Source organism: Neltuma alba, unplaced genomic scaffold, assembly GCF_004799145.2.
Source record: "Neltuma alba isolate B1F8T4 unplaced genomic scaffold, ASM479914v2 tig00010467_pilon, whole genome shotgun sequence".
Lineage (NCBI taxonomy): Eukaryota > Viridiplantae > Streptophyta > Magnoliopsida > Fabales > Fabaceae > Neltuma > Neltuma alba.
In genome coordinates this window covers 18110-44716 of record NW_021635355.1, presented here as the reverse complement: position 1 = coordinate 44716, position 26607 = coordinate 18110, and the positions used below count along the sequence as shown (strand labels likewise).

Genomic DNA, 26607 nt, shown 5'->3' with positions numbered 1-26607 from the left:
ACAAGCAATGATGGTTTTGGAAAAGGAGGTTTCTCAGAGATTTGATTATGTTGACAGAGAGATTCGAGAGAGCAAAGGGATTGTAGCCTTTCTCTACAATAACTTCTCTGCCCCCAGCACTACTTTTAGCTTTGAGGACTTACTCCATCATCCACCATCTCCTCCTCATCATGAGCCTGAACCTTCTACCTTCCCTATACCCCCTACTTTGGCTCTGATCACTGTTCCCTAGCCGATTCCTTCTCTTCATATTCCACCATTCTCTCCACTTTCTCACCTTCCCCCTCTTCCTATTCCACTGCCTGTGCCTACTTCCTCTGATACTGACAAAAAGGGGGAGAAGGATTCTGATACTTAATTCTGATGATTAGTCTCTGATGTGTTTTATTTTTCTGATGTTTGATTAGTTTCTGATGTGTTTTATTTTTCTGATGTTTAGCTTTTTACTGATATGCCTTACTACTGTTATGTATTCTGAGTTTTGATTACTGATGTATTCTGACAATTCATGCCTTCAGTAAAGTATTTTTCTTACTTTGATCTGTCTATTGTTTTAATTTTACTAATTCTGATGTTACTTGATTAATATTTCCTACCTATGTTTTGTCATCATCAAAAGGGGGAGAATGTTAGGATTAGGTTTTGATGATAACAAAGTAAGTAATTTGTGTTTTAGTATGTTGATCAATCATCTGACCGATCAAGGTTTTATCGATAAGCTGACAGATAATATCTCTATTCAATTAAGTAACTGAACAGGAACTTTGATCGATAACATGTTAGATAATGTGTTGATCGATCAATTGATAGATCATTCTTAACTTAGTCGTGAATGAAAGTCCGGAGTAAATTATCGATCACTTGATCAATAATCAGGATGATTGAATATCAGGATACAAACTTGATAGGTATTTATCGATCACATGATCGATAAACAGATTATCGATGAGAACACAGATAAATGGTAATGCGCTATACTCGTTCTATGTTTTGATTTAGTCACCATTTATCAATCACATTATCGATCAGCCATTTATCGATAATATGATCGAACACTATTTCAGAAATATGGGTGCAAGTATTTACTTTAGTAGCTTATCGATCACCTAATCGATCAGTAAATTATCGATCACATGATCGATAATCACTATATCTTTATTAGATTGTGGCTCTTCGATCACCGGATCGATAATCAGATTATCGATAATATTATCGATCACCACACTTTATGAGATCTTAGTGGAGGGGAAATACTTATCCAAGAATGCTTTCTTTAAACTAGTCCAAGATTCATAAGTATTGTCCACATAGAGTGGCAGGTTCATGTACCATTCTTTAGCTTTTCCCTCTAGGGATAGGTGAAACACCTTCCACATAACATCATCGATACTTGCTCCCACTGGCTTCATGGACAAACACTGCATGTAGAGAGTCCGGAGATGAAAGTACGGGTTTTCTCCTGCAAGACCATGAAACTTAGATAGTGAGTGGATCAATTGACCTTTAATTTCAAAATTGGTATGAAAAGTAGGAAAAGCATCAGACATAGGATCAAAATTCCCATAAGATTGAGTTAATTCCTTGATAGTTCTACCCCTAGGTTGTTCATTTATCCTATTCTGACCTTTGTTCTCTCCTTGCCCCTCATTGCCACTGTTATTAGGTCTATTATGATTACTATTCCCATTCCCACCATTCAGAAGTACTTCAGCCATGATTTCATCTTCTACTTCCTTGCTCTCACTAGATGAATGGGATAGGTCTCGTAAAATAAGCAGGCTATAAGATGCTATAGGTCTACCTCTCCTGCCTCTACACGTTCTAGGCATGCACAATTACTTCAAAATTAAAGCACAAAAAGAGTTCAAGAAAGAGGTAGTTTCAAAATCATAAATTCACCAAGTATGTGGTTCAAAATTGAGGCAAACTCAATGATTTCAAGTAGTACTCAGTGAGTTTGAGGTGTATGAAGTGCTATACGCTCTCAAAGTATGTGCAGAAAGTAAAACTGTGTAAAAAGAGTAAGTCTGGACAATCAGAATACTTTTAGTGGAAAATCAGCTCAGGTCGTGACTTGAGGTAATCCATGTCATGACTTGAGTATACAGAGAGCAACCCTGAATGGAGAAGGAGCTGAGGTCGTGACTCAAAACAGTCCAGGTCGTGACTTGAACAGATCAAGAGCAACACTGGAAAACAGAAGGCCTAGGTCGCAACAAGCCACAAGTCAGGTTGTGACTTAAGCACTAAGGTCACGACTTTGAAAGTATGAGCTCACGACTTCAAGTCACAGAGAGCTACCTTCATAAAACCTTTGAAAAATTCACTAAATACTTTAATCAGATGCTCAACAAACTATACACAGAGTTTAAAACTTCAAGCAACTGGCCAAAACACTCAGGATCAAGTCAGAACAAAATGCAAAATGCAAATGCTAAAGTATAGAAAAGCAAGATATTTGTTTCCATTTCTCAAAAATTTGTATACTATGAAATGCAAAAGCTAAGTTCAAAAACTAAAACTCAATGAGAATCAACCCAAATCACAATGATATGAAAAACCAATTACTAGGGACCCAATTTCTTGGCTCCCAGGTAATGGTGCTATTGATTGGACCATAATGTCACCTTCCAGGTCATCAAAAATTGTGATTGCACCAGATAATATAGTATAGGGTGAAACCAATCATTCTTCTCGAGGAGCGCTTTATTGGAAAACAACCTAGTCTAAATTGGTAATAAAAAACATGATGATTTAGGTAAAAAAAAAAAGGGGGGGTTTTTAACTGTTTAAATGTGGTACAATAAAGTAAAGTACAAAAAATCAAATGTTTTTGATATTTTGAATGAATGAAGAAATGTTTTAGATTAATAGGGAATTATGGTGAAACAGTATCTTGATGATGGAAACTCAGCTATCACTGCTCTTTAAAATGATTGGGAGTTTTAGAAAGTCTCTAAGTCTGAAGAAAGCCCCAAGTAATCACTGGGGTCCAATATCTTAATTAATAAAAAATCACTCTGATCAAAGTTAATTAACATCTCTTAAAACATTGTTGGAAACCACTTAGAGTGTAGATGAACGGATGATGCAAATGTCCTCAGAAAGTCAATCAACAATCATTGAATACCAAGCACACAGATTAATCACCAATGATCACTGATAATTAAATGAACACAAGGATTCAAAACTGATATATATAAATGAACCAACATTATAGCATCTAATCTAAATACATAACAGTCTAAACACAAGATTTACAATCATAAACCAAGTCTAAAACAAAAGTGCAGAAGAGATTCCTAAATCAAGAAATCTCTAACACAGAATCAAACACAGATTTAGACTGATAACTCCCCTATTACATCCTTGAGCTCAAGCGTTGTCTTCCATCACCAAGAGGCTAATGGTTTAGCCTCTCATGTCTTCAAGCTGATTGCAATCGCTCCAGGAATGAACGGCGATAGTTGAAGCTAAAAATGGGATTGGAAAAATGGGGAAGAAGGTTGTTAAAGTGGTTTAATCGGTTCAGAAATGTAGAAAATGATGAAGAGATGAAGAAAAATAGAGGTTTTGAGTGTAGGATTAATGGAGACTTAAGAGGAGGTGATGGTAGCTCAACCTTATGCAAATCTAGAAAAGGGGAGAGTATGTTTTCGTGGTGGCTACCCCTTTTAGGTATAAAGGCTTAGAAACCTATTCCAAAATGCACAGCTTCACTTAACGCACTCAGGTCGTGACCTTAAGAGTGTCAGGTCGCAATTTAAGGGGCTCAGGTCGCCACCTCAGAATGTTCATGTCACAACCTGAGAAGACAGAGAGCTTTCATCTTGACTCAGGTCTAAAAAGTGTAGTTTCATTAAAAGGGCATCCAAGTTGTGACCTCAGAAGTCCATGTCATGACCTCGGGAGGCAGAACACTTCAAACTCTTATGTTTTGGTCCTTGTAAATTTGTGGCTCCATCAATGCTCCATCTTGGTTCTTGGATCCTTCTCCAGTTGCCTAAAAATCACGACGAAGAGCTTTGTAAAGACTAACTGATTACAAATCAAGGCAATTACAATTAAGGAGAGAAAAATGACCCTTTTTACCCCTTAACAGCAAAATGCATTGCATGATTCAATGTAATCAAATGGATATAAATGCATGCATAATAAGGGTAAAAGTGTTGCAAAACATTAGAAAACACTTGAGAAAACCATAAAAAGATTGGGTTCTATCAATTAGACTATTTATGGCATGAATGAAAATGTATAAGAATGAATGGGAAAGAATAAAGCCAAGTTATGCATGCCAAAATAATAAAAAGAATTAAAGCAAGAAAAAGTAAAGAGAAGCATGTAGGTCCTGGAGCAGTTAGTTTCGAGCTCCAGTTTGACCTATCAAATGAATGAGTTAATCCATTAAATTTGGTAGGATTATTTTGAACATCCTAAGATTTAATTTCATAGATAGTTTATCTTAATTGGATGTGTATGCTAAGAGATATGAATTTCCAAATTTGAGACAAGAAATCCAGAAGTTCTAGAATTTACCAAGTAAACAGTAAGTTTTACAGATTAAACTGTATGAATTGGCAAGGGATAAGTCCAGTTTGATATTTTCTCTTAAAGAGAATTGAAATAGCTTTGAGTAGAAATTTGGATCAAATCTATACGATTTTTGTAAAATTAGTTATGATTTTTCAAAGCTAGACTTATAATATGAAAATATGCATAGTGAATAGTAACCCAAGGACTTAAAGGAAAATTTCAATTTTTGGGCCTAAGTAAAGCTTTCGCATATCCAATTTGCTTCCGAACATGTACTCTGATGGGTAAAAGTAAGGACGTTTCAAAAATAGGGGTAAAATGGTCATTTTGGAAGTCACTTCTTTTACTAGCCTTTTAAAGTCTTTCCCCCCTAGTTTCTTGTATTTCCTAGGACATTTGGGAAGGTTGGGGAGATAGGGGGATGAAAAAGAAGAATGACAAGGAGAAAATAAAGTAACCATAATTAGTTTCATTATTTCTTATTCTGAGTGTTATTGTTTATTGGTGCAATTCAGGCTATGGTTTCATCTTTATTTCTTGGTCATTTGAAACCTCCATTGATGGTCTCTTATTTGTTGGTCATTTGAAGCCTCCATTGATGGTCTCCTCTATACTTGCCAATATTAGGATGTTACTTTTGTTTCATTAGAACCTAATAGCTACTGTTCTAATTATCTAAAATGAAGAGGATGCATAAAGAACTTTAGTGGAACATGAGAAATCTCTCAACTTGTTCAATAATGCATATCTTAGTATAATGGGAAACTATTCGGTAATGGCCAACTTGGTCCTAGCAAAAATGTTTAGCAATTAATCACTTTAATCTCTCAACTTGTTATAGATTTCTAAATATAAATCTTAAAAGAAATTATTTGGAAAATGTGACTTATAAATCTTAGAAGGTATGATTAAAGTAATCGCTTTAATAAATGTAGGGCTCACTTTAGTTAATTTGGAAAAGCTTTCCTTCCAATATCATGTTCCAAACTTTATAAAGTTACCTAAAGAAAAAGAGTGGACTCAAAGTTCTTATAATTCTAATCCAAAATGTTAAAAAGAAAAATGTACTGCTATAAAAGATACTATTTTTATCTATTGTAAAGGACTTTTTTTCATTTGTATAGGAAAAGACATTGCTAAAAGAGATATAGATAGTGCTCTCTCTATCCCTTATTATAAAATCCATTGAACTATATTATGTGGTTTAAGAAAACTGTTAAAATTAGTTAAAAGTAATAAATATATTAGAAATATACTTTTTTCAAATATACCCTTATTTATAAGTGGGTAGGTGCGAATGAGGAAAAAAATGAAAGAGAATGTATGGGGAAAAGGTAATAAGATAGAATATATTAATTAAGGGTAAAGTGGATAAAAATACATTTATTATTTAGATAAACCCAATGGAATCTTATAAAAAGGGGACAACCCGATTCAAAAAATTGGATCTTATAATAAGGGATGGAAGAGTATATATATTTCTCAATTCACAATAGATTAAAAAAAGGACTATTTTTGTCTACTGGAGCCAAAACAGATGAAAATAGTATAATTATTTTCGTCCATTATGGGACTATTTTTATCTATTTTGGCTCCAATAGACGAAAATAGTCTCCCTTTTTTGGTCTGTTGACTATTTTCATTTGTTTGGGCCAAAACAGACAAAAATAATTGGCTGTTTTTATTTGCTTTAGCTTAATAAATAAAAATAATGATTTTTTAAAAAATAGAATTTTGAATTATTTGTATTCTCAATTTAATCTAATTCAGCTCAATTCCAATTTAAGCAATTCAAAACAAAGTTCACATATTCAATCCAACACAATTTAATTCAACCACTTAATATATAAGTTTATGACTAATATGTTTATTTCAATGGACCAGAAATTATCATGCGTAAATATTCTAACATTGTGCCTAATGTGATGAATCCAATGTAATTGGACCTAAAAGAAAACAAGCTAAGAACACAAAACCAAAACTCTGTTAACAACATTGGAACTAACTTTAGAAAATATCTAGTCATGTTTTGTTAGTTTGCATAGGTATGTGAAATATATAGTGGACGTAGATAAATATGTGAAATAAAAATAAGCTTCCACTTTTGGGAATAGAAGAAAAAACAGGAAGAAGTTGGGAAATTAACAAAGAAGCCTAAAACAAAATATATCATTTTCCTTTTTCACACACTTAGCTACCATGTATATTTATGTACAAATTACATTTATAGTTTTCTAAAATTTAACATGAAAATTAAATAACATTACCCTTAAATTTCATTCCTTAATACATTAGTAATACTTAATTAACAAGTTTACTAAGCTTTTAATTTTCAAATGCTTCGCCCAATAATAATGTTCAATGCTTCCTAAATACAATTTCTTACCAAGAATCAATTAAAACAAAAAATTAAAGCAAACTATTGAACCCAACATTTTATATATAATCACATTTCAAAAAAGTCTCAAATTAAATATGACATTCTCAACCACCATAATATATATGTTCAAATATCATCTATAGCATTCTAAAAATCAACATGGAGATTAAACAACCTTGGTCTTAAATTTCAATCCTTGATATATTGAGAATACTTAATTAAGTACCATATTCCAACCAAATTCCTCTCCTGGATATTTTTTCAAACACCTTATGTGCATTACCATTCTAACAAATTTACCAAGCTTTGAATCTTTAAATGCTTTGCCTAATCAATGTTCATTGCTTCCTAAATGCAATTCTTTACCAATAATCAATTTAAATAGAAAATTTATGCGCCCATAAAACACTTATATTCATCACTTTGAATACCCACATAACCAAATAAAATAGCAATCACACACACCTAAAATATGTAGCACCTATACCAAACAAGGGGAATAGTGCTTAACTTACCTTGCAACTAGCCATGGAGTTTCACGCTCTTAAACTTATAACTATCATGGAGAAGATGAGCTGAAAAATCACAACTTTTAGAAATGCAAAATCATAACTTTTTTACAGCAAAATGATAAGGAGAGTTGCAATATATGTCCTCACCGCAAGCTGAGTTGTCCACTGCGAGTTTCGGCATGTATACACATTGTCGTTGTGAGTTTGTTAATAGAGAAGAGATATGCTGTGGAAAGGAGGAGAATGTATAGGGTTTTCTATCTTAGGGCTATTCAATCTAATTTATAGCATTTAAACATCCATTCTCATCTGTTGAAGGATAATATATGAGTGTATAAACATATACTCATCTATTCATGGAGAACAAACGAGTATATATTCATATACTCATCTGTTTTCTTTTGACAAACTTGTATATATGCCTTTTTTTTACCTTTTGTTTTTTAAAACAAAAAAGAATGGAGTGCATAAAATGTTCATTTTGTAGTAGTGATATGATAAAACATAAAGAAATTCAGAATGAATCTGATCAAGTTAGAACATTTCAAATTTGAAATAATTTCATATATTATTACATCATACACAGAATCACTCTAATTTACAACAATACATGCTATCCAAAGAAAAGGTTAAAGAAATAGTACTTAAGATGTGATTTAACAATTACTCAACTAATAATGTCCCTAGCATTTTCCATTAACAAAGCCTTGATGTTTTTCAATGACACTGCAACATCAATCATAGTAAGTCGTGCTTCAGGTAAGTCATTGCAACACTTTAATGCTAGATCAAAAACTGATGATATATGACATAATATATTATCAGTATTTTGATTTTTTCTATGCAACAAATTTACATCTATAATATTGATGATTGAATATGGTGTGGATTTTCTCACCCAGTCTTTCAAACTTAATCCTTGAACAAACATCTCATCTGTTGGCTTCTTCCTCGTGAACATTTCCATCAGCAAAATACCATAGCTATACACATCTCCTTTTGCAGACACAACTCCTTTTGATCCATACTCTATATGTCATGTTGAATGATCAGTATAAAAGTCATGATGACAAAAAACATAAGGTTTGTCTGTTGTTAAACTTTTTTTTGCATCATCCATTCAAATATTTACATATGAAGGCATGAAATATTTGCTAGAAATTAAATAGTATAGAATTTTATAAAGTATGCATGATAAACAAAAGAACATAGAAATAAATCCATAATAGTATTATTAATCCATTACCTGGTGCCATATAGCCAATAGTAGCCAAAGATTTGGTATAAATTTCTGATTGCTTTTCACCAAATAGTTTAGCAATACCAAAATCGCTAAGATGAGCCACCATATCTTCATCTAACAAAATATTGCTTGGTTTCACATCGCAATGAACAACTAGTATAGGAGAACCATGATGAAGATACTCCAAAGCTGTTGCCACATCTATCATTATGTTTAGCCTTTGCAAGACATTTAAATAATAGTTATGAGAGTACAACCATTTGTCGAGACTCCCATTTACCATGAATTCCATTATTAGAGATTTGAAATGATCGTTTGAGCAACTGCTGATGGTTTTAATGAGATTGCGATGGCGTAAATTGCATATGGCAGCACATTCAATATCAAAACTTCTCAGTGCTTCTTCCATATCTAAGTTATTAAATACTTTGACAGCAACTATATTTTCATTCGGAAGGATTGCTTTGTATACTGATCCAAAACTTCCAGAGCCTAAAAGATTACTCTCATCAAATCCATTTGTTCCTTGTAGAAGTTCATAATAGGATATTCTAGTTGGTGTATCCAAATTTGTTAGATCCTTTTTGGTTGAATAATTATCATTATCTCTCTTATGCTTTAGAAAGATAATGCTTGAAACAACCAAAATGACAAACATGATGGGCAATAAGCATTTTATCATTAGCATCACTTTATTTGATATGCGCTTACTTCCTCTCCTACATGGTTGAACTTGTAGTTGGGATTTCCCACAAAGATCTTTATTCATCAAAAAAGATTGGCCAATAAAGTTTTGAAAAGGACCACGATCTAGAATTTCTCCATGCAATAAATTGTAGGAAAGATTGATGTAGTTAAGATAGAGTAATGACTCTAAGGATTTTGGAATCACCCCATATAAGTAATTATGAGAAAGGTCCATAGACTCTATGCTTATCATGCCACTAAATGCTTCAGGAATAGGCCCTTGCAATTTGTTGTGAGCTAAGGATAGAGTTTGTAAAGTTTGCAAGCTGCCCATAGTTGCAGGGATGCTTCCTGAAATTTGGTTTCTGGACAAGTTCAATAGTGTAATTGCTCTCAAGTTTGATAGCTCCGGTAAAATCACTCCACTTAGTGCATTAGAGGATATGTCTAAAATCAAGATATCTTTGAGATCCCAAAGAGAAGAGGTTATATGAGATATCAATTTGTTAGAGCTAAAATTTAACTTCCGCAAAGAAGTATTTCTGAGACATCCTGGAATTGCTCCTGAAAACATGTTCTTGGCAAGATACAACTCACTTAGACCTTTGAGTTGGCAAAGTTCATTTATAATGAACCCGTGCAATTTGTTGTTACTTAGACTTAAACGTTGAAGGTTATGTAATTGGTTAAATATGTCTGGAATCAACCCTGTCAAATGATTCTCACCCAAATCTAATTCTATCAAGTTTGTTAAACTTTTGATGGTAGTGGGTATAGCTCCATTAAATTTATTCGATGCCAAATCTAACTTAATGAGCTTAGAAGCATTTGCTATGGTATTTGGAATTTGTCCAGTTAGTTCATTTCCTTCCAAATGTAACTCCTGCAGGTTGGGAAGACCAATTCCTAAATATGATGGCAAAAGGCCAGAGAGGACATTCCCACCAAGGAACACTCTTGTCAATGTTGAAATGTTAAATATATTGGAAGGAATAGGTCCATGCAAATTGTTTGATCCCAAGGCTAACGTTTCAAGTCTAACAAGATTGCCTACATCCTCGGGTATATAACCTGGAAATAAAAAGTTGAATGGACTCCTTAAAAGAAACCAAAATAGATAATAATGTTTGCAGATAATATACATGCATACTATAACATAGAAAACTATACTTCTCTTACTAATTCCAAAAACTCAATGTTTATTAATGCTCACATGTTGAATATATTAAAAAGAACAAGGTCAAGTCTAACACATTAAGTTTATCAAGTTTGCCTATATTTTTAGGTACAAAACCTGGACATGAAAAAACTGATGGAAATCATAACTTTTATATAGTTTAGACAAGAATATATACAAATACATTTAGAATTAAATACTCTAATCTTTCTTGTATTTTGTCCTAATTAAACAGACCTCCCCTCTCTTTTAAAAACATACACTTAAATCCAAATTGTTAATTTTGTTAAAAATATTTTTAAAAGATTTTTAATTAAAATTTATATTAAAATTTTTTATTTACTAATTTATCCTTCATAATACTAAATCCCTAAATGTTGGCTAAAAATTTTTCCTTCCTGAATTTTATTTTTTTTACTTTTTGCAAATAGTTATTTGTTTAATGTTTTTATCATATTGGGATAGAAAATTAAGTAATTTAGTTAATGTAGACTTAAAACCTTGAATGGAAATTTGATTAATTTTTTAAGTAAATATATAATTGACTGAATAAGTTACAAATATTTCTAATAAAATTTTTATTTAAAATTTTTAAATTATAAATTTAAATGACTTCCATAATCTCTCAAACTGAGACAATTTATATTATATGATGAGAAAAAAATATATTTATTTTATTTTCTAGCCATTTAAAAAAACTAAATAAATAAGTTTCATTATATGTGATGAAGAATTAAAATTATAAAATTTTACAATATAATCAAAATTAGTAAATTTTATTATATTTTAAAAATTTGGAAAATACATGTATTAAATTTTTTTTTTTGAAAAATGTAAATGTTGAAATAACTTTTATATTAAGGAGGGTATTTGGTTCAAGAAATTTTAATAGTCAAACTTAACAGTCAACTAATAGTTAGATGGATAGAAATAAAATTTGAAATATACAAAGGAAGTTTTTGTAGCATAAATTTTAATTTTAAGGGAGGTTTATATATATTTTCAAAATAGATTAAAGGTTTTTGTAATTTAAGTAAAACTGAGGAGTAGTTAATGTATTTTACTTTAATATCTTTCAAAGAAGAATGGTAAAGAAAGATTGTGGAATTAATTTCACCTATTTAAAATGAACTACCAAATCATTTATATTTTGCTTGAAGGTTGTTAACTATTTAAAAGGCTCTAACTTTAAAATATAACAATAAATTTATCATATGCCAAAAAAAGGCTGAAATTTTATTTTATTTTGTTTAAGGAATTAAACTAATTTTATTTTTTTGATGTAAAAAATATTTTTAGTTATACATTCTGGATATTAGAAAAAAATATTAAAACTAATCCTTTTTAACATCCTTATCAGCACCTGAAGTTAGAAATTCACACGTAGAAGGAATGCGACCACAGATGAAGTTAGAAATGTTTATTGATTCATTTTTGTTCATGCAAGGCGGGTATTATCTTTTCCTGCATTGTATATATTAAAACAAAAATAAAAACTAAAGATGTGTAGTTAAAAGTTGGAGGACTAAAAAAATAATTTAAAAAACTAAGATAAATCACATTATGAGCAAAGCACACACCATGATCAAGGATTTGGAGGTTTGTAAAATCTCCAATCTCAATTGGAATAATTCCTGAACAAATTATATATGGTGAAGCTATTTTATTTATCAAAGTATAAATGATGTGGTAGTTTTAAATGGTCCTATCAGTTCTTGATCTTGTCTTTCTTTTATTTTGGCATTGTAATCACAAACTAAATATACATAACTCCTATCATATGAATGAACAATATGAATAAATGAAATGGCCAAAAAATATTTTATAGACCACCATCAATTCATGATTTGATCTTTTGATATTTTGGATTGTAAATTAATAGTTATATTAAAACCCCCCCTATGAATAGTACGATATTAATGAAATGATGAAAAACATAATCCTCATCTAAATTTAGTCTATCGAAAAAAATGATTTTAAAAATGAAAAAAAATAAAAAATAAGATATAATAATCTCATGGTTGTATACAGGGTGGCAACCAAATATAATTAATTAGTAGCAACTGCTTGTGAAAAAATTGATTGGACTTATAAGAAGAAAAAATAAAGCAGATCATATTTTTTTGCATATAATAATATACATAATGTACATGCATACTATTAAAAAAATTACACGTGTCTTATTAATATTAAGAAGGGAGAACGCAAATTTCTTAATTAACAAATTGCATGTGTATCTGTTAAGTTTAACTGTATGAATATTTTGTGCACTGCCAATAAATCATATGTGGCATAAAGCATTAAACTATTTTTTCCGGAAATTTTTCTTTCCAGGAGATTTTTTAGGGTACAGTTGAAGTGAGAAATTACGATAGCATACTTTCCTCAACCTGTTGATTTTGTATCCTTCTTTTCATCTCAGATATTTAATTTCACATACCATTGAACATAAAACGGTTTCTCTGTAAACTCGAATTCGAATCATGCGATTTAATAATTTGACTGACTATTGAAAAGATCATGTATTCTCGTTCATTAATTTGAACTTAAATTTGCTTGAATAAGCATTTTTTTAATTTGCTTTTAAATTTTTGTTTTGAATTTTATTTGTAATTGATTTTCTATGATTATCTAAATAATTTTTTTGTTTACTGTGCATTTTTCAATTCCTACACTATAATTTTTTAAGAAATATTATGTGTAATTTTAATTACAGTTAAACAATGCAGAATTGTTACATTTTATACATAATAAAAAAGAATTTTTCTAAAAAAAATATACTAAATAAGGAAAAAACTATTTACATATAACTTTTCTATCTTAGTAATATCATGACGTTCTGTCTATTCATAATCCTAGCTTTATTTGTTATTTTGGAATTTTAATCATATGAGTCCTATCATAAGTGCATACAAAATATTAAATAGAAGAAAACAAACACATATAAGTGCATACCTGTAAATGAGTTACCATCCAAATATAATCTTTTCAAAGATGTGCAGTTGCTTATTAAGTTCGGAATGCTTCCCTCTAATTGATTATCATCAACACCAAAGACTTCAAGTAAAGGGAGATCATGACACATTTCTTCTGGCAAATTATCCTTTAAATGATTGTTGTCAAGTCCAACCATTCTCAAACAAGGCATTTTCCAAAGAAATGAAGGAATTTCACCTATAAATAAATACAAATATTTGTTAATTACATGGTAGCATGGCAAGCAACTTCCTAATAAACTCACACGTACACAAGCATATAAATAATACATGGAATTTTGATAATTAGAGGCTTAAAACTAATAGAAAATAACTCAGTTTTTAGGTTGACGACGGTCATTTAAAAAGGACTCCTCTACTATCAATGATCAATTGAACGTTAAATTTCTTTTCACATGTGAAGCAAACTGCACTAACGCTGGGGATAATAAGAACAGCTATAATGTGAAGTTCAGTTTTGTCATGAGTTTCACTCACGAAAATCATAACGAAGAGGGGCGGATGTGAGAGCAGAAGTGGAAGGTGTATTTTCTTCCCATTTTCTTTTCATATGTGGAAAGAAAGTTTGAGAGGAAAATATGGTGAATCTCACACCCTATTTTCTCCTCCACTTTTTCTTCCTCCCACTTTTCTCTCCTATTTTCTCTTCTAGTTCTCTTTCGTCCAAACTTTTCTCTCCATCAAAACAGAGGGTTAAAGCAATCTTAATTAAAAAGTTTGCAAGCAATACAGAATAAGTATAAATAAAGAATAAAAATCTTTAAAACATAAAATAAAGAAATGGGTTGATTGGGCATACCTGTAAAGAAATTCCATGATAAATATAATTCTTCCAACAATGTCCCATTGCCAGTTGATATTGGAAGACTACCATTCAAATTGTTTTTGGATAAATCCAACACTCTTAAAGAAGAAATGTTGAGGAGAGATGATGGAATCTCACCTGTTTCAATTTAAAAGAGGACAAGATATGAGTTATACATATTTTGATGAGAGAATTGGATGTATCATAAAAATCTTTTCAAAGGCAAATCCTTTCGTTCAAAAAACAAAAAAAAACGAAGCATTGCGTTCACTTATATACATTACAAACGTGAAACTTTTTTAGAGCACATAAACTGAATAGCATGTTGAAAAGAAACGGATTACTTTATATATAAAAACAAACAGCAAACACATATTCCTAATGATCCAAAACACATTTTAACTTTTTTTATAAAATCAAACTGCCCAATGTGATTTTTTGTGTTTTTTTTTTGTTTCAAATGTGGTTTTTAAAATCGTCATCCAAGCATATTTTTCATCTTTTTATTCTCAAAACTTATTTTTAAAAAAATTATAAAATTCTTCTGGAAAGAAGAATTAAAAAAAACAAACAAGCCATTTATTTTCCGCGTCATAAATATTAAGTGGTCCCATCAGTTCATGATCTTATATTTCTTTTATTTTGGCATCGTAATCATAAGCTATATATAAGCCCCATTCTATGAATCAACAATATAATGAATAAAATGACAAAAAACAAAATCTCATTTTAGTTTTACGAGCTATATATCTAAGCCTCCGCTATGGATATATACAATATTAATGAAATTAAAAGATAAAACCTCATTTTAAATTTATTTTATCATGGAAGAATATTAAAAAGAAGAAAATAATAAAAATAAGATATGATAATCTTAATGCTTGTAAAGAGGTTGGTATTTAAATACAATTCATTAACAACAATTTTGATTGTGAAAACACTAAATGGACTTGTAAATAGAAAAATAAAATAGTTAATAATATATTTGTATAAGTGTACCAGCTTTAAAGAGAAAATAAAGCAGGAAATATATATACACGCGCGCGTCTCACGGGCTGATCCCCAAAACTTGAATATTTGCGTTATGTGGATTAATCCATGCATAAATATTACGAGGGGGGAAAGCAAATTTTGTCTATCAAATTTCTTACCTGACGTTGTGGTAATTTTGAAATTATGTATTTCTTTATTTATGTTTACATTATGACATTTCTGGAGTTGCATTTTTTGTCTGCATTTTTATTGAAAAATTTTAAAAAATATACCTAAGGATAAGATATGTCCTTAGAAAGTTAATATGACAATGTTAAAAAAATATAATTATTTTCAAAAATTAAATTTGTTACTGGCTAACTAAGTCCTATACAGGAACAATTCATTATCAATATTTATTGCCCAATTTAGATTATTGGTTCAGTAAAAATATTATGTGCATGGGAGACTTACATTTTTAGAAACACACAGAAAGACTTGCGCATTTAGAAACACAAAAATACTTATTTAAAAAAAAAAAACCTTTCAATTCATTACACTGTGTTTTATGCTTCAGTTCAGTTTATTATTCTGTAATTTAAATTTGATTAATTTATAATTTTAGATTTATTTTTGTTATCTTTTTCAGATTTGTGGATTAATTAATTCTGAGAAATTCTTATATATCATGTAAGCTGCATCCGTTTCATTCGACAAATAAGATTATGAGTTTACGATAAAAATTAATATTAAATAATAAAATTAATATATATTTTATGTTATGCAAATTAAAATTAAATGTTCTAATTTCCAAACATGTTGCTTGTAAGGCTTGCTTAGTCTTTTTTTAAGAAAAAGCTTCAAAAAGTTTTAAATTATGCGAGTATAAAAATACACACTTGTTTTCAAAGATTGATAATCAACCTAAAAGATCTGTTTGGGCTATTATTATAATAATATTCTTTTTCCTATTGGTATAACTAACCATTTCAAAAATCAGATGACAAAATTTTTTTATTCTTAAAAAAAATAGAAAAATGATTGAAAAAAGAAGAAGAAGAAATGGCCAAAAATACAAAAAAATCTAAAGCAATATCCAAAGCGCAGGTTCATTCAAAATGCACCTAATAAACTGTTATAACATACTTCCACAAATGAAAAAAATAATAACAAAATTTCATTTTCAAATTATTTTTTATTCTCAAGATTAAAACAAAAACAAAAACACGCATATGGTCTAACACAGTCATATAATTAAAATTCTGACCTTGCAAATTTTTGTTGCTAAAATTATAATGGTGAAGCCATTTTATTGATCAAAGTATAAATGATGTGATAGTTTTAAGAGTAAAACTTTTTTTAAAAAAAAAAAGGTTTTGCACATTTTAAATATCAGGTGGTCCCATCAGCTATTGATCTTATCTTTCTTTTTATTTTGGCATTCTAATCACAAGCTTAGTATAAGTCCCATTACATAAACGAGCAATATGAATGAATGAAATGGCCAAAAGAAATTTTATTTTTATTTTTCTCAAAATGGAGAAAATATCACCCAAAAAAAAGAAAATCATTGTTTTGTGATTGTAAATCATTAGTCATATTTAAGCTTCCACTAGAAAAGTGTACGACATTAAAGAAATGAACAGATAAAATATCATTTTAAATTTATTTCATTATTGAAGAATATTAAAAAAAGGAAATAAAAGAAGAAAAATAATAAATAATAATCTCAATACTTGTAAAGAGGTTGGCATTTAAATATAATTCATTAACAACTCTTTTTATGAAAACGCTGAATAGACTTGTAAATGGGAAAATAAAACAATTCATAATACTTTTGTATAATATGCATAAAGTACATGTATAATGTAAAGGGATGCCCATGAAAAAACTGAACAGAACCGAAAATCTGTTATTCAACAAAAAGGGAACTGGGTTCATGTATAACAGTGGATAATTAGCCCATACTTATATAGAAACGTAGACACTGGAGATTGGGCTTTGAGAGCCTAAAACCCAATGCCCTTGATTGAACATTACCACAAAATACTTCCTCCAGTTAAAAAATATTAGCGTCAAATCTTTAAGAGGGACTAACTTTTTTCTTTTTTAAATAAGCTTGTTCTAGATTTGTTGGATCATTTAATGCATTTTTTTTATTTTTCTCTCAAATTAATTATAAGCATCTCTCATTATCTTTTTGACTTTTTTTAACTCATTCTCTTTCTTTGTTTTGTTTTTTTAACTAATCCTCTCTCCCATTCAGTCTTACCGTAAATGAGGATGTTTTAGGACAATAAGTTATATATTTGACACATTTATTATTTTTAATCAATTTTAACTAACTTTTCAAATTACATAAGTTAATTTATACTTATGTTTTGAATAAAAAAGAACATAAGTTCTTCACAAGACTTCTAACACTACCTCCATTTTAAAAAATAGAAATGGAATACTTTATTTATAAACACAAAAGATATTTCTTGCACATAGGTAATATATATATATATATATATATAAATTGTTTGCATAGAAGTAATATGTGTGCATATGATGCGTCTTACGTACTACTTACAAAAACTTGAATATTTGTGTTATTACCTTTTAATATTGCAAATCAGTACGTTAAGTTTGACTAAATAATTTTTTTTGTTTATTTCCAATTAATCATGAACGGCGTAAAGCATTAGACTATTTTTTTTAATATATATATTTCCTAGTGATTTCTCACTAAAATTATACCAAAAAATTAATTAGAATGGTATGTTATATTTGTTTTCAATACATCTAAAATTATTTTTTGAATTTTGAGAAGCTAAAATAAATATATAAATAAGCAGACTATTTGGATTATAAGGATATCGCTAAATATAAACAGCTAATTACAAATGACCCAGAATAAAAATATCATTAGTAAAAATAAGAAATTCTCCAGCATTTTAATTCCGCGTGACTCTACCCAGCGGTGCATGAGGCCTTTTTAAACTTTCAATTAACATATAGTAAAAAAATGGTATTTGCAAATATTCCACACTCTAAGCATAATAGAAGTAATCCCAACTAGTGCCATGTGTTGAAAGCACGTTGTGAGTATAAGTGGGACATGAACATATATGTATAGAGCAATATTAGCTTTTGGGATTAAAAGACAGCATCACCATTAGATGTGTCTTTTTCCAAAGAAAGAGAAAAATAGATAAGCCACATTTCATGAACAGACAAGCACACACATCACAAGTACTTGTCAATAAGTTATGACTCTTTATAAGCATTTTTTTTATGAACACAAACCTTTTCATGATTCTTGAAAATGAGTGAAAAAAATAAAAACAGAATCTCATTTTAAAATTATTTTTCATTCCGCAGATTAAAACAAGACAAAAATACACCCATGGTATAAGATAGTCATATAATTAAAATTCTGACCTTGCAAATTGTTGCTGCTAAGCATAAGAGTCTGGAGGTTTGTCAAGTTTCCAATCTCACTTGGAATGATTCCTGGAAAAATTATATATGGTGAAGCCATTTTATTGATCAAAGTATATATGAAAGATATGATACTTAAGAGTAAAATTTTTTTTTAAAAATGTCTTGCACATTTTAAATATCAAATGGTCCCATCCGTTATTGATCTTATCTTTCTTTTCTTTTGGCATTGTAATCACAAGCTTAACATAAGTCCCATTACATGAACGAAGAATATGAATGAATGAATGAAATGACCCAAAAAAAATCACATTTTTGTTTTCCTCTAAATGAAGAAAATATCACCAGACAAAAATAGAAAATCGCTGCTGCTTTGTGATTATAAATCATTAGCTATGTTCAAGCCTCCACAAGAAAAATGTACGATAATAAAGAAATGAACAGATAAGATGTCATTTTAAAGTTATTTTATTATTGAAGAATATTAAAAAAAGGAAATAAAAGAAGAAAAATAAGAAATAATAATCTCAATACTTGTAAAGAGGTTGGCATTTAAATATAATTTATTGACAATTCTTCTTGTAAAAACGCTGAATGGACTTGTAAATAGGAAAATAAACAATTTATAATAAATAGGAAAATAAAAAAATTTACAATACTTTTGTATAATATGCATAAAGTATAAATATAATATAGAGAGATGCCAAAAAAAGACTGGAGAGAACCAAAATCTATCTATTATTGAGTGAAAGGGGTACAATACTTTTGTATAATATGCATAAAGTATAAATATAATATAGAGAGATGCCAAAAAAGACTGGAGAGAACCAAAATCTATCTATTATTGAGTGAAAGGGGAATTGGGTTTATGTATAACATGGGATAATTGACCCATATTTATACAGAAACACATACACTAGAGACTGGGCTTTGAGACCCTAAAGCCCAATACTCGTAACTGAACATTACCACGACATACTCTTACCGATTAAAAAAATATAAACATCAACTCTTTTAGAGGGACTGATTTTTTTATGAGTTTCATTCCGGATGTTTTGGATCATTTAATGCATTTTTTAAATTTTATTCCCAAATTAATTATAAGCCTCACTCATATTATCTTTTCGACCCTTTTTAACTCATTCTATTTCTTTTTCTTTTTTTTCCTCATCCTTGCTCTTATTAAACCTCACCATAAATAAGGATGTATTAGGATAATAAGTTATATATTTTATATATTTGCTATTTTTAACTATTTTTAACTAATTTTTTGAATTGCATAAGTTATTTTATGCTTATATTTGAATTAAAAGGAACATAAATTCTTTACAAAGACTTCTAACACCCTCCACTTTGAAAAATAGAAATGGAATAAACACAAAAGATATTATTTGCATATAGGTAATATATATATGTGTGTGTGTGTATATATACACGTTTCTTACGTACTAATTCCAAAAACTTGAATATATGTGTTATCCGGATTAATTGATGCATAAATATTAAAAAGTGAGAAGCAAATTTTGTCTAACCATCAAATTTGGTTTAAAAAAAAAAAAATCGCTAATCATGTACGGCATAAAGCACTAGACGACCTTTTCAGCAATTTATCTTGGCATGAAAGAATTTTTTGGTACAATTTTAGTGAGAATTCATTAGCAAAAATTTCAGATAAAAAAACATAAAATTATATTATTTCAATTCAGGTATGTAATACTTTAAAATTATAGAAAATGAAGAAAAATCAAATTAACAATTTGAAATTCATGAAAAATTATAAAAATTTCCCATTTTTTTAAAATAACTTTGGAACCCCTTGCCAAGTATTTTATCTTTTCTGCCTAGGACAGTAGGGTTGGTGGGATTTAATCTCCCAACCAGGTGGTTGCTAAAATTAAAAGTAACACTGTAATGCAAAAAAATAATATAAGTTTACTTTTTTATTTTAACTTTCACTCATGATAACAATTTATTTGAAAATTAAAATATCATAATTTCAAGCTTTTTTATTTGAAAATTTTCCAAATCATTAAGTATGTTTGCTTAATAAGGAAAAAAAAAAGTTCCACATAATGTATAATGAGTCTACATTTGGTACGTTTTCCCCCTTTTTGGATGTTTCTTTTAACTTCAAATTAAATAATTATTAAGAAATTACCAGTGAAAATTTTTATGTTCAAGAGCGTTATTTAATTTTACCAAGAATTGAACGTACAGAATTGTTCCAATTTTTTTGGCCAGAAAATTGTTCCAATTCAATGCGAATGAATTAACATATTTGTGCGTATTAGCAATTTATAATATTAGTAAATAATAGTTTTCTACTTTTTTTAATGATATATTTCGTTTACATGTTATGTCTACAAGATACAAAATTTATATTTTTTCTATAACATCGTTCAAGGCTTATTCATTTTGAAAAATAACACTGATATGCTCTAATTGATAATATAGAACCAGATTTATTTTAAAAAAACTTGCCGCCAACAACAAAATGGAGGGGAAAATAACCGACACGGAAGGAATGCCACACCACATGAAAGTTAATTATAAATTTTGATTAATTTATTTTTGTTCAGTTTAAATATTTTATTTCATGTTTTGACATGTGTGAAAATTAAATTATATATAAAAGAAAGCATATCCAGTTTGAGATTAAAAGAAAGCATCAAGTTCCATTCCATGTCTTTAAAATTAATCTAGCAAAATTATTATTGACTAGATTTGTAATATTTAAATTAAATTAATGATTTATCAAAATAGTAAAAACAAAATTTTAGACAAACGCATAATTAAAGCTCTTACCTTGCAAGTTGCTGCTGCTAAGATATAGCCACTCAAGTTTGGTCAAATTTCCAATGTCAGTTGGTATGTTTCCTCCATTGAATTTGTTATCCCCCAATTGTAAATTTGCCAATTCCTTGCATTGATGCCAAATGGAGGGTATCTCACCAGACAAATCATTTCCATTGAGATATAGTCTTTCAAGTTTTGGAAGCCTACAGCACACATTTGTTGGCATACTCCCAGATAAATTATTGACGTTAAGTTCAATATATTGTCGCACTGAACTATTAAATATGGAGGTTGGTATAGTGCTTGAAAGCTGATTATTTGAAAGATATATTGTGTGTAGCTGTTGAAGATCACCAATCTCATTTGGAATGCCTCCTTCAAATATTAAAATAATAAATAATATGTCAATATCAACTTTCACAGCATGCGCATTAACTGTCATATGTCATAATAAAATGATCAAATAATCCGCTGTTGAAATAATTAATATGCAGAGCAAAAATTATTATTTCACTGTATAAATATTGAAAGACATGATCAACAATTAATTTAAGTTAAATACTAGAAAGTAAATGAAAGAGAAGTTAAGAGTGTGGATTTTTTTAGGTTTTGTTTTCTTGCTGTTGGGTTTGACCATGCATATGGAAGATTTTTTTAAAGTATGTATTTTTAATTCATATTTACATTTGTCAATCAAGTGTTCCATTTTATGTCTACAATTTATTGAAAACAATTTGGAAAACATACTCAAGGATAAGATATAACCTTACAAAGCGAAGCTGATAGTGTTAAGAAATATAATTATTTTCAAAAATTAAATTCGTCACTAGCTAGCTAAGTCCTATATAGGGACAGTTCAAGATCGTTGGTGTAGTTGACAAAAATATTATGTACATAAGCCATATTTGCATTTTTGAAAACACATAGTAAGACTTGTGCTCTTATGTGAGAAATAACATAAGTACATTCTAAATAATAAAACACAACAATAGTTATTTTTAAAATAAGAATAATCCTTTCAATTCAGCTCGGGTAATAACGATAGAATAAATATTTTGGATATGTGATTTGATGAGATATTTGGATGAATTAATGTTGCAGAATGTATATGGGAGACTCATTACACTATTCTATGTTTCAGTTCAGTTTATTTGTCTGTAATTTAGATTAATTTAAATTTATTTTTGTTATTTTTCAGATTCATGCCAATTCATCATTTCTTTCAAAACACATATTTGTTGGAAGACTCCCAAAAAAAATTATTTTTATTATCTGCAAGCTGATTTAAAAAAATTAAAGTAAATAATATATCATAAAATTAAAATTTTATATTATCCAAATTAAAATTAACTGTTCCATTTTCCAAACATGTTGCTGGTAAGGCTTACTCATTCTTTTTATTAAAAAAAAAAAAGCTGCAAAAACTTTTTAATAACATGATAATAATAAACATCGTTTTCCAAGGTTGATAATGGGCCTTCAAGGATCTCTTTGGACTAATGTTATAACAATATTCTTTTTCCCTATGGCACAAGTTTACTAACCATCTCAAAATTTGGATGACAAGTTATTTTTTATTCTTTTAAGAAGAATAGAAAAATGATAGAAAAAAATAAGAAGAAATGTACAAAAATAGAACAAAACCTAAAAAGATAAAAGATAAAAGAGAACAATGGAGACAACACCAGAATCATTCAAAACACACCTAACAAACTGTAATAATTAAGATAAAAATAGAAAATTCAATTTTTAAGTGCCGAGCATCCAGAAATTAACAAACACGTCATTTTATATTTCTCCAATCCAAAATCAAAGTCAAGGAGTGCAAACTCAATTTCAAACTGGAAAATAACATATCTCGTGATTATGACAAATTAAAATTAATCAGAGTGGTGTGTTATATTTGTTTTCAATACATTTAAAGTTATTTTTTTAAGCTTGAGAAGCTAAAAAATATATATATAAATAAATAGACTATTCGTATTATAAGGATATCACTAAATATAAACAGCTAATCACAAATGACTCAAGATAAAAATATCATTGGTAAAAGTAAGAAATACTCCGGCATTTTAATTCCATGTGACTCTACGTAGTGTTATATGGGGCCCTTTTAAAATTTCAATAAACAAACAGTAAAAATGGTATTTGCGAATATTACACACTCTAAAGTTAATAATTATGTGTGTTTATTAAATTCTAGTGTATTGTCTATATTAAAATAACTTCCATTCAAAAGAAAATATGGGGCAAAATGAAAAATGAAAAGCTATAGAAAGAAATGTATATCGGAATCCCAACTGGTGCTTTTCGTCATTAAGAAAAACTTTCCAATCAAGATTGTTGGTGTAGCGGATAACAGATCCATGTTAATTTATAATCATCTTTGTGAATATTTTTGGTGGAGTCACAAAGCAGTCCTAACTATTTTAAACTTTTAAAATTCAGCTCGCCATGGCTTTTTATTTCACAAACAAGAAAAAAATAATATCACCAATAAATGTAAAAAATTAAAGTGTGGGGTTTGCATTTTGATTTGATTTGAGGTCAAGTCTTGTGCGCTTTGCAGTATCTTCAAAAACCGTAATCACAAATAAAACCCATTCAATTATCCGACATGATATTTTCTGTATCTTCTAAAACGTCATGATCTTCTAAGTAACTCCTAAGAATTTAAACAAATTTTTCTCTCACAATGATATAATTTGCATAGGTTAACAGGGGAAAAAAAAATACTAGGACAGAATTATTTATCATTAATAATGAAAAATTGAATTCTATGTTTCATCGCCTTACTATATAAACAGACAATTTCAAGGCTAATATTTGATTCAAAGCTAATTATTTCTTTACCAAAAGAAGCGAAAATAAAAAGAACAAAAACTTGCATTCCCTCAAAGTTCAATATCGAGCCATCAATTTGATAATATGGATATTTCACATACGAACCGTGAGTATAAATTGTGTATATCTATTTTTCATGTCTAGTATTTTTTATTTATTAATATACATAAGAAAAATTTATTATTTAAATACAATCCTTTTTTTTTGGAAGAAATAATAATTAATTAATAAATACTAAAACTATAATATAATTTAGGCGGCCCAAATCAAAACTGAATGCTCCAGATCCGTGGACTGTAAGGCTTTATTGTTTTGAGAAGGAAAAAAACAATCTTTCTGGACATTCTAAATGATATAATCGCTCCTTTCCGATGTATCAAAAAAAAAAATGATATAAGAGCAGCATTCTTTATAATTCCTATGCTAGCTCTTACGAATTCTCGAGAACAAATATTCTACCTACTTCAGTTCTAATTCGTGATTTATTGAAAAGAATAGTGACAACTACATTTTTTAAAAAACAAAAACTTATAAGAAATGCGCAAAGATAGCCAAAAAAGTTGGGGGAAAAAACCCAAACTTATGATGATTGAGAGTTTATATCCTGATAATTAAATAGACTAGTTTTCAGAAAACACAAATATAAATATTGGAAATAATAAAAAGCATACCTGACAAACTGTTGTATGACAAACTTAATAACTCCAGCGAAGATAAGTTGAATATTGTTCGGGGAATGTTTCTTGAAAGTTTGTTACCCGCGAGTCGTAAGATGTTCAATCGCTCAAGTCTTCCCACCTCAAATGGAATGGTCCCTTCAAGTAAATTATTATTCCAATCCAAAGTCTCCAACCTTGATAGATTGAATAGAGATAATGGAATAAACCCAGTGAGACTGTTATTTCGAAAACTCAACTGCTCAAGCATAGATAAATCTCCTATCCATGTTGGAACTTGTCCATGAAAGTCATTATAGCTCAAGTTGAACAGTCTCAATCGACGTAATTGAACTAAGTCTTGAGGAATTTGACCATGAAAGTTGTTTTCACTGAGATCAAGATCAACCAGAAAGGAGAGATTTCCTAGTTGTGGAGATATGCTACCCTTAAGATCCATGCCACCAAGATTCAAGGAATGGACCCTTCCATGACGAGTATTGCAGGTGACACCAACCCAATTGCAAGGAGAAGAAGAGACAGACCAATTAGCTAAGAAATTGTATGGATCCGAAGTGATATGAGATTTAAGGCAAAGAAGCACAGATATGTCGGTGGTGATGTTTGTCTGAGTCCAAGCTAAGCAGGACAGGAAGCAATGAAGCAAGAAAAGGAAAACAAAGGGAAGAGGTTTTTCCATGTTTCGCACAGCAGACTTGTCAAATTTGTAAGTGTTGTGCATCCAGCAATTAACAAACACGTCCATTTATACTTCTCCAATTCTAAATCAAAGTCAAGGCGAGGACGTTAAATTTCAAATTGCAAAATGACATCTCTCGTGACTACATTAAAAGATAACCATAAAAAAGTGAACACTAAAATAAAATATATTGCGTGATTGTGATTAATTACAGACTTCCAAATAATAAAAGCTTTTTACTTTTTTGTATTGTACTTCGTTTAAAATTGATTTATATTCTCTTCTGTTTGTCTTGTGTGGCTTTAATATTTCTATAAACATTTTTTTTGCTACATAATATTTCAATACACATGCAGTAAAGTAAATTGTATAATTAAAAACGGTATTTGCCAAGATTACACGCTCCAGGATGGAAATTTAAAGATTATTTTGTTACACCTGATAACTCAGATCTGAACGACATGTTATAATACATATATTTATACAATAACGGATAAAGAAATTTATATAATGGCAGATAAGAGCAAAAACAAAAAAACTTAAGATGCTGGGTGTCTTTTCATGAATACTTTTAGAGTATTTAATCACCTTATCCCTTTTTTAAAATGTTAATTTTGATGTAGTCTCAATTTGCAATTTTCAACTAGTGTATCATCTATTTTATTACAAGCAGCCTTCAATTCAATTTATTTTAATTAGGGAATTTTCAAAATGAAAATACATCCACAAAAATAAATTTATAAATAACAGCTAAGTGTAAATAACATTTGAATTTCTTTAAGACTAGCCAAACAAAGATATTGACAAACCACTAAACCAAAATATATTCCAGTTAATACCAACAAAGAGTTGAACATAAATGAAATCGGCGTTCCAAAGA

General features: G+C 29.3%; 2 protein-coding genes across 2 annotated transcripts; both read right to left on the bottom strand.

The window, feature by feature from the left end:
- Positions 1-7935: 7935 nt before the first annotated feature.
- Positions 7936-13665, bottom strand: LOC114756734 (probable LRR receptor-like serine/threonine-protein kinase At3g47570). Its single transcript, XM_028945668.1, has 2 exons — positions 13488-13665; positions 7936-8454 (listed from the first exon to the last, which is right to left on the bottom strand). The coding sequence occupies exons 1-2, from the start codon at positions 13663-13665 to the stop codon at positions 8093-8095; spliced, it is 540 nt and encodes a 179-aa protein (XP_028801501.1). The 3' UTR covers positions 7936-8092.
- Positions 13666-14208: 543 nt separating this feature from the next.
- LOC114756733 (LRR receptor-like serine/threonine-protein kinase EFR) lies at positions 14209-25793 on the bottom strand. The gene is made up of 4 exons (XM_028945667.1): positions 25043-25793; positions 18732-18803; positions 14328-14471; positions 14209-14231 (listed from the first exon to the last, which is right to left on the bottom strand). Exons 1-4 carry the CDS (start codon positions 25791-25793, stop codon positions 14209-14211), a joined length of 990 nt encoding a protein of 329 aa, XP_028801500.1.
- Between the last annotated feature and the right edge of the window lie 814 nt (positions 25794-26607).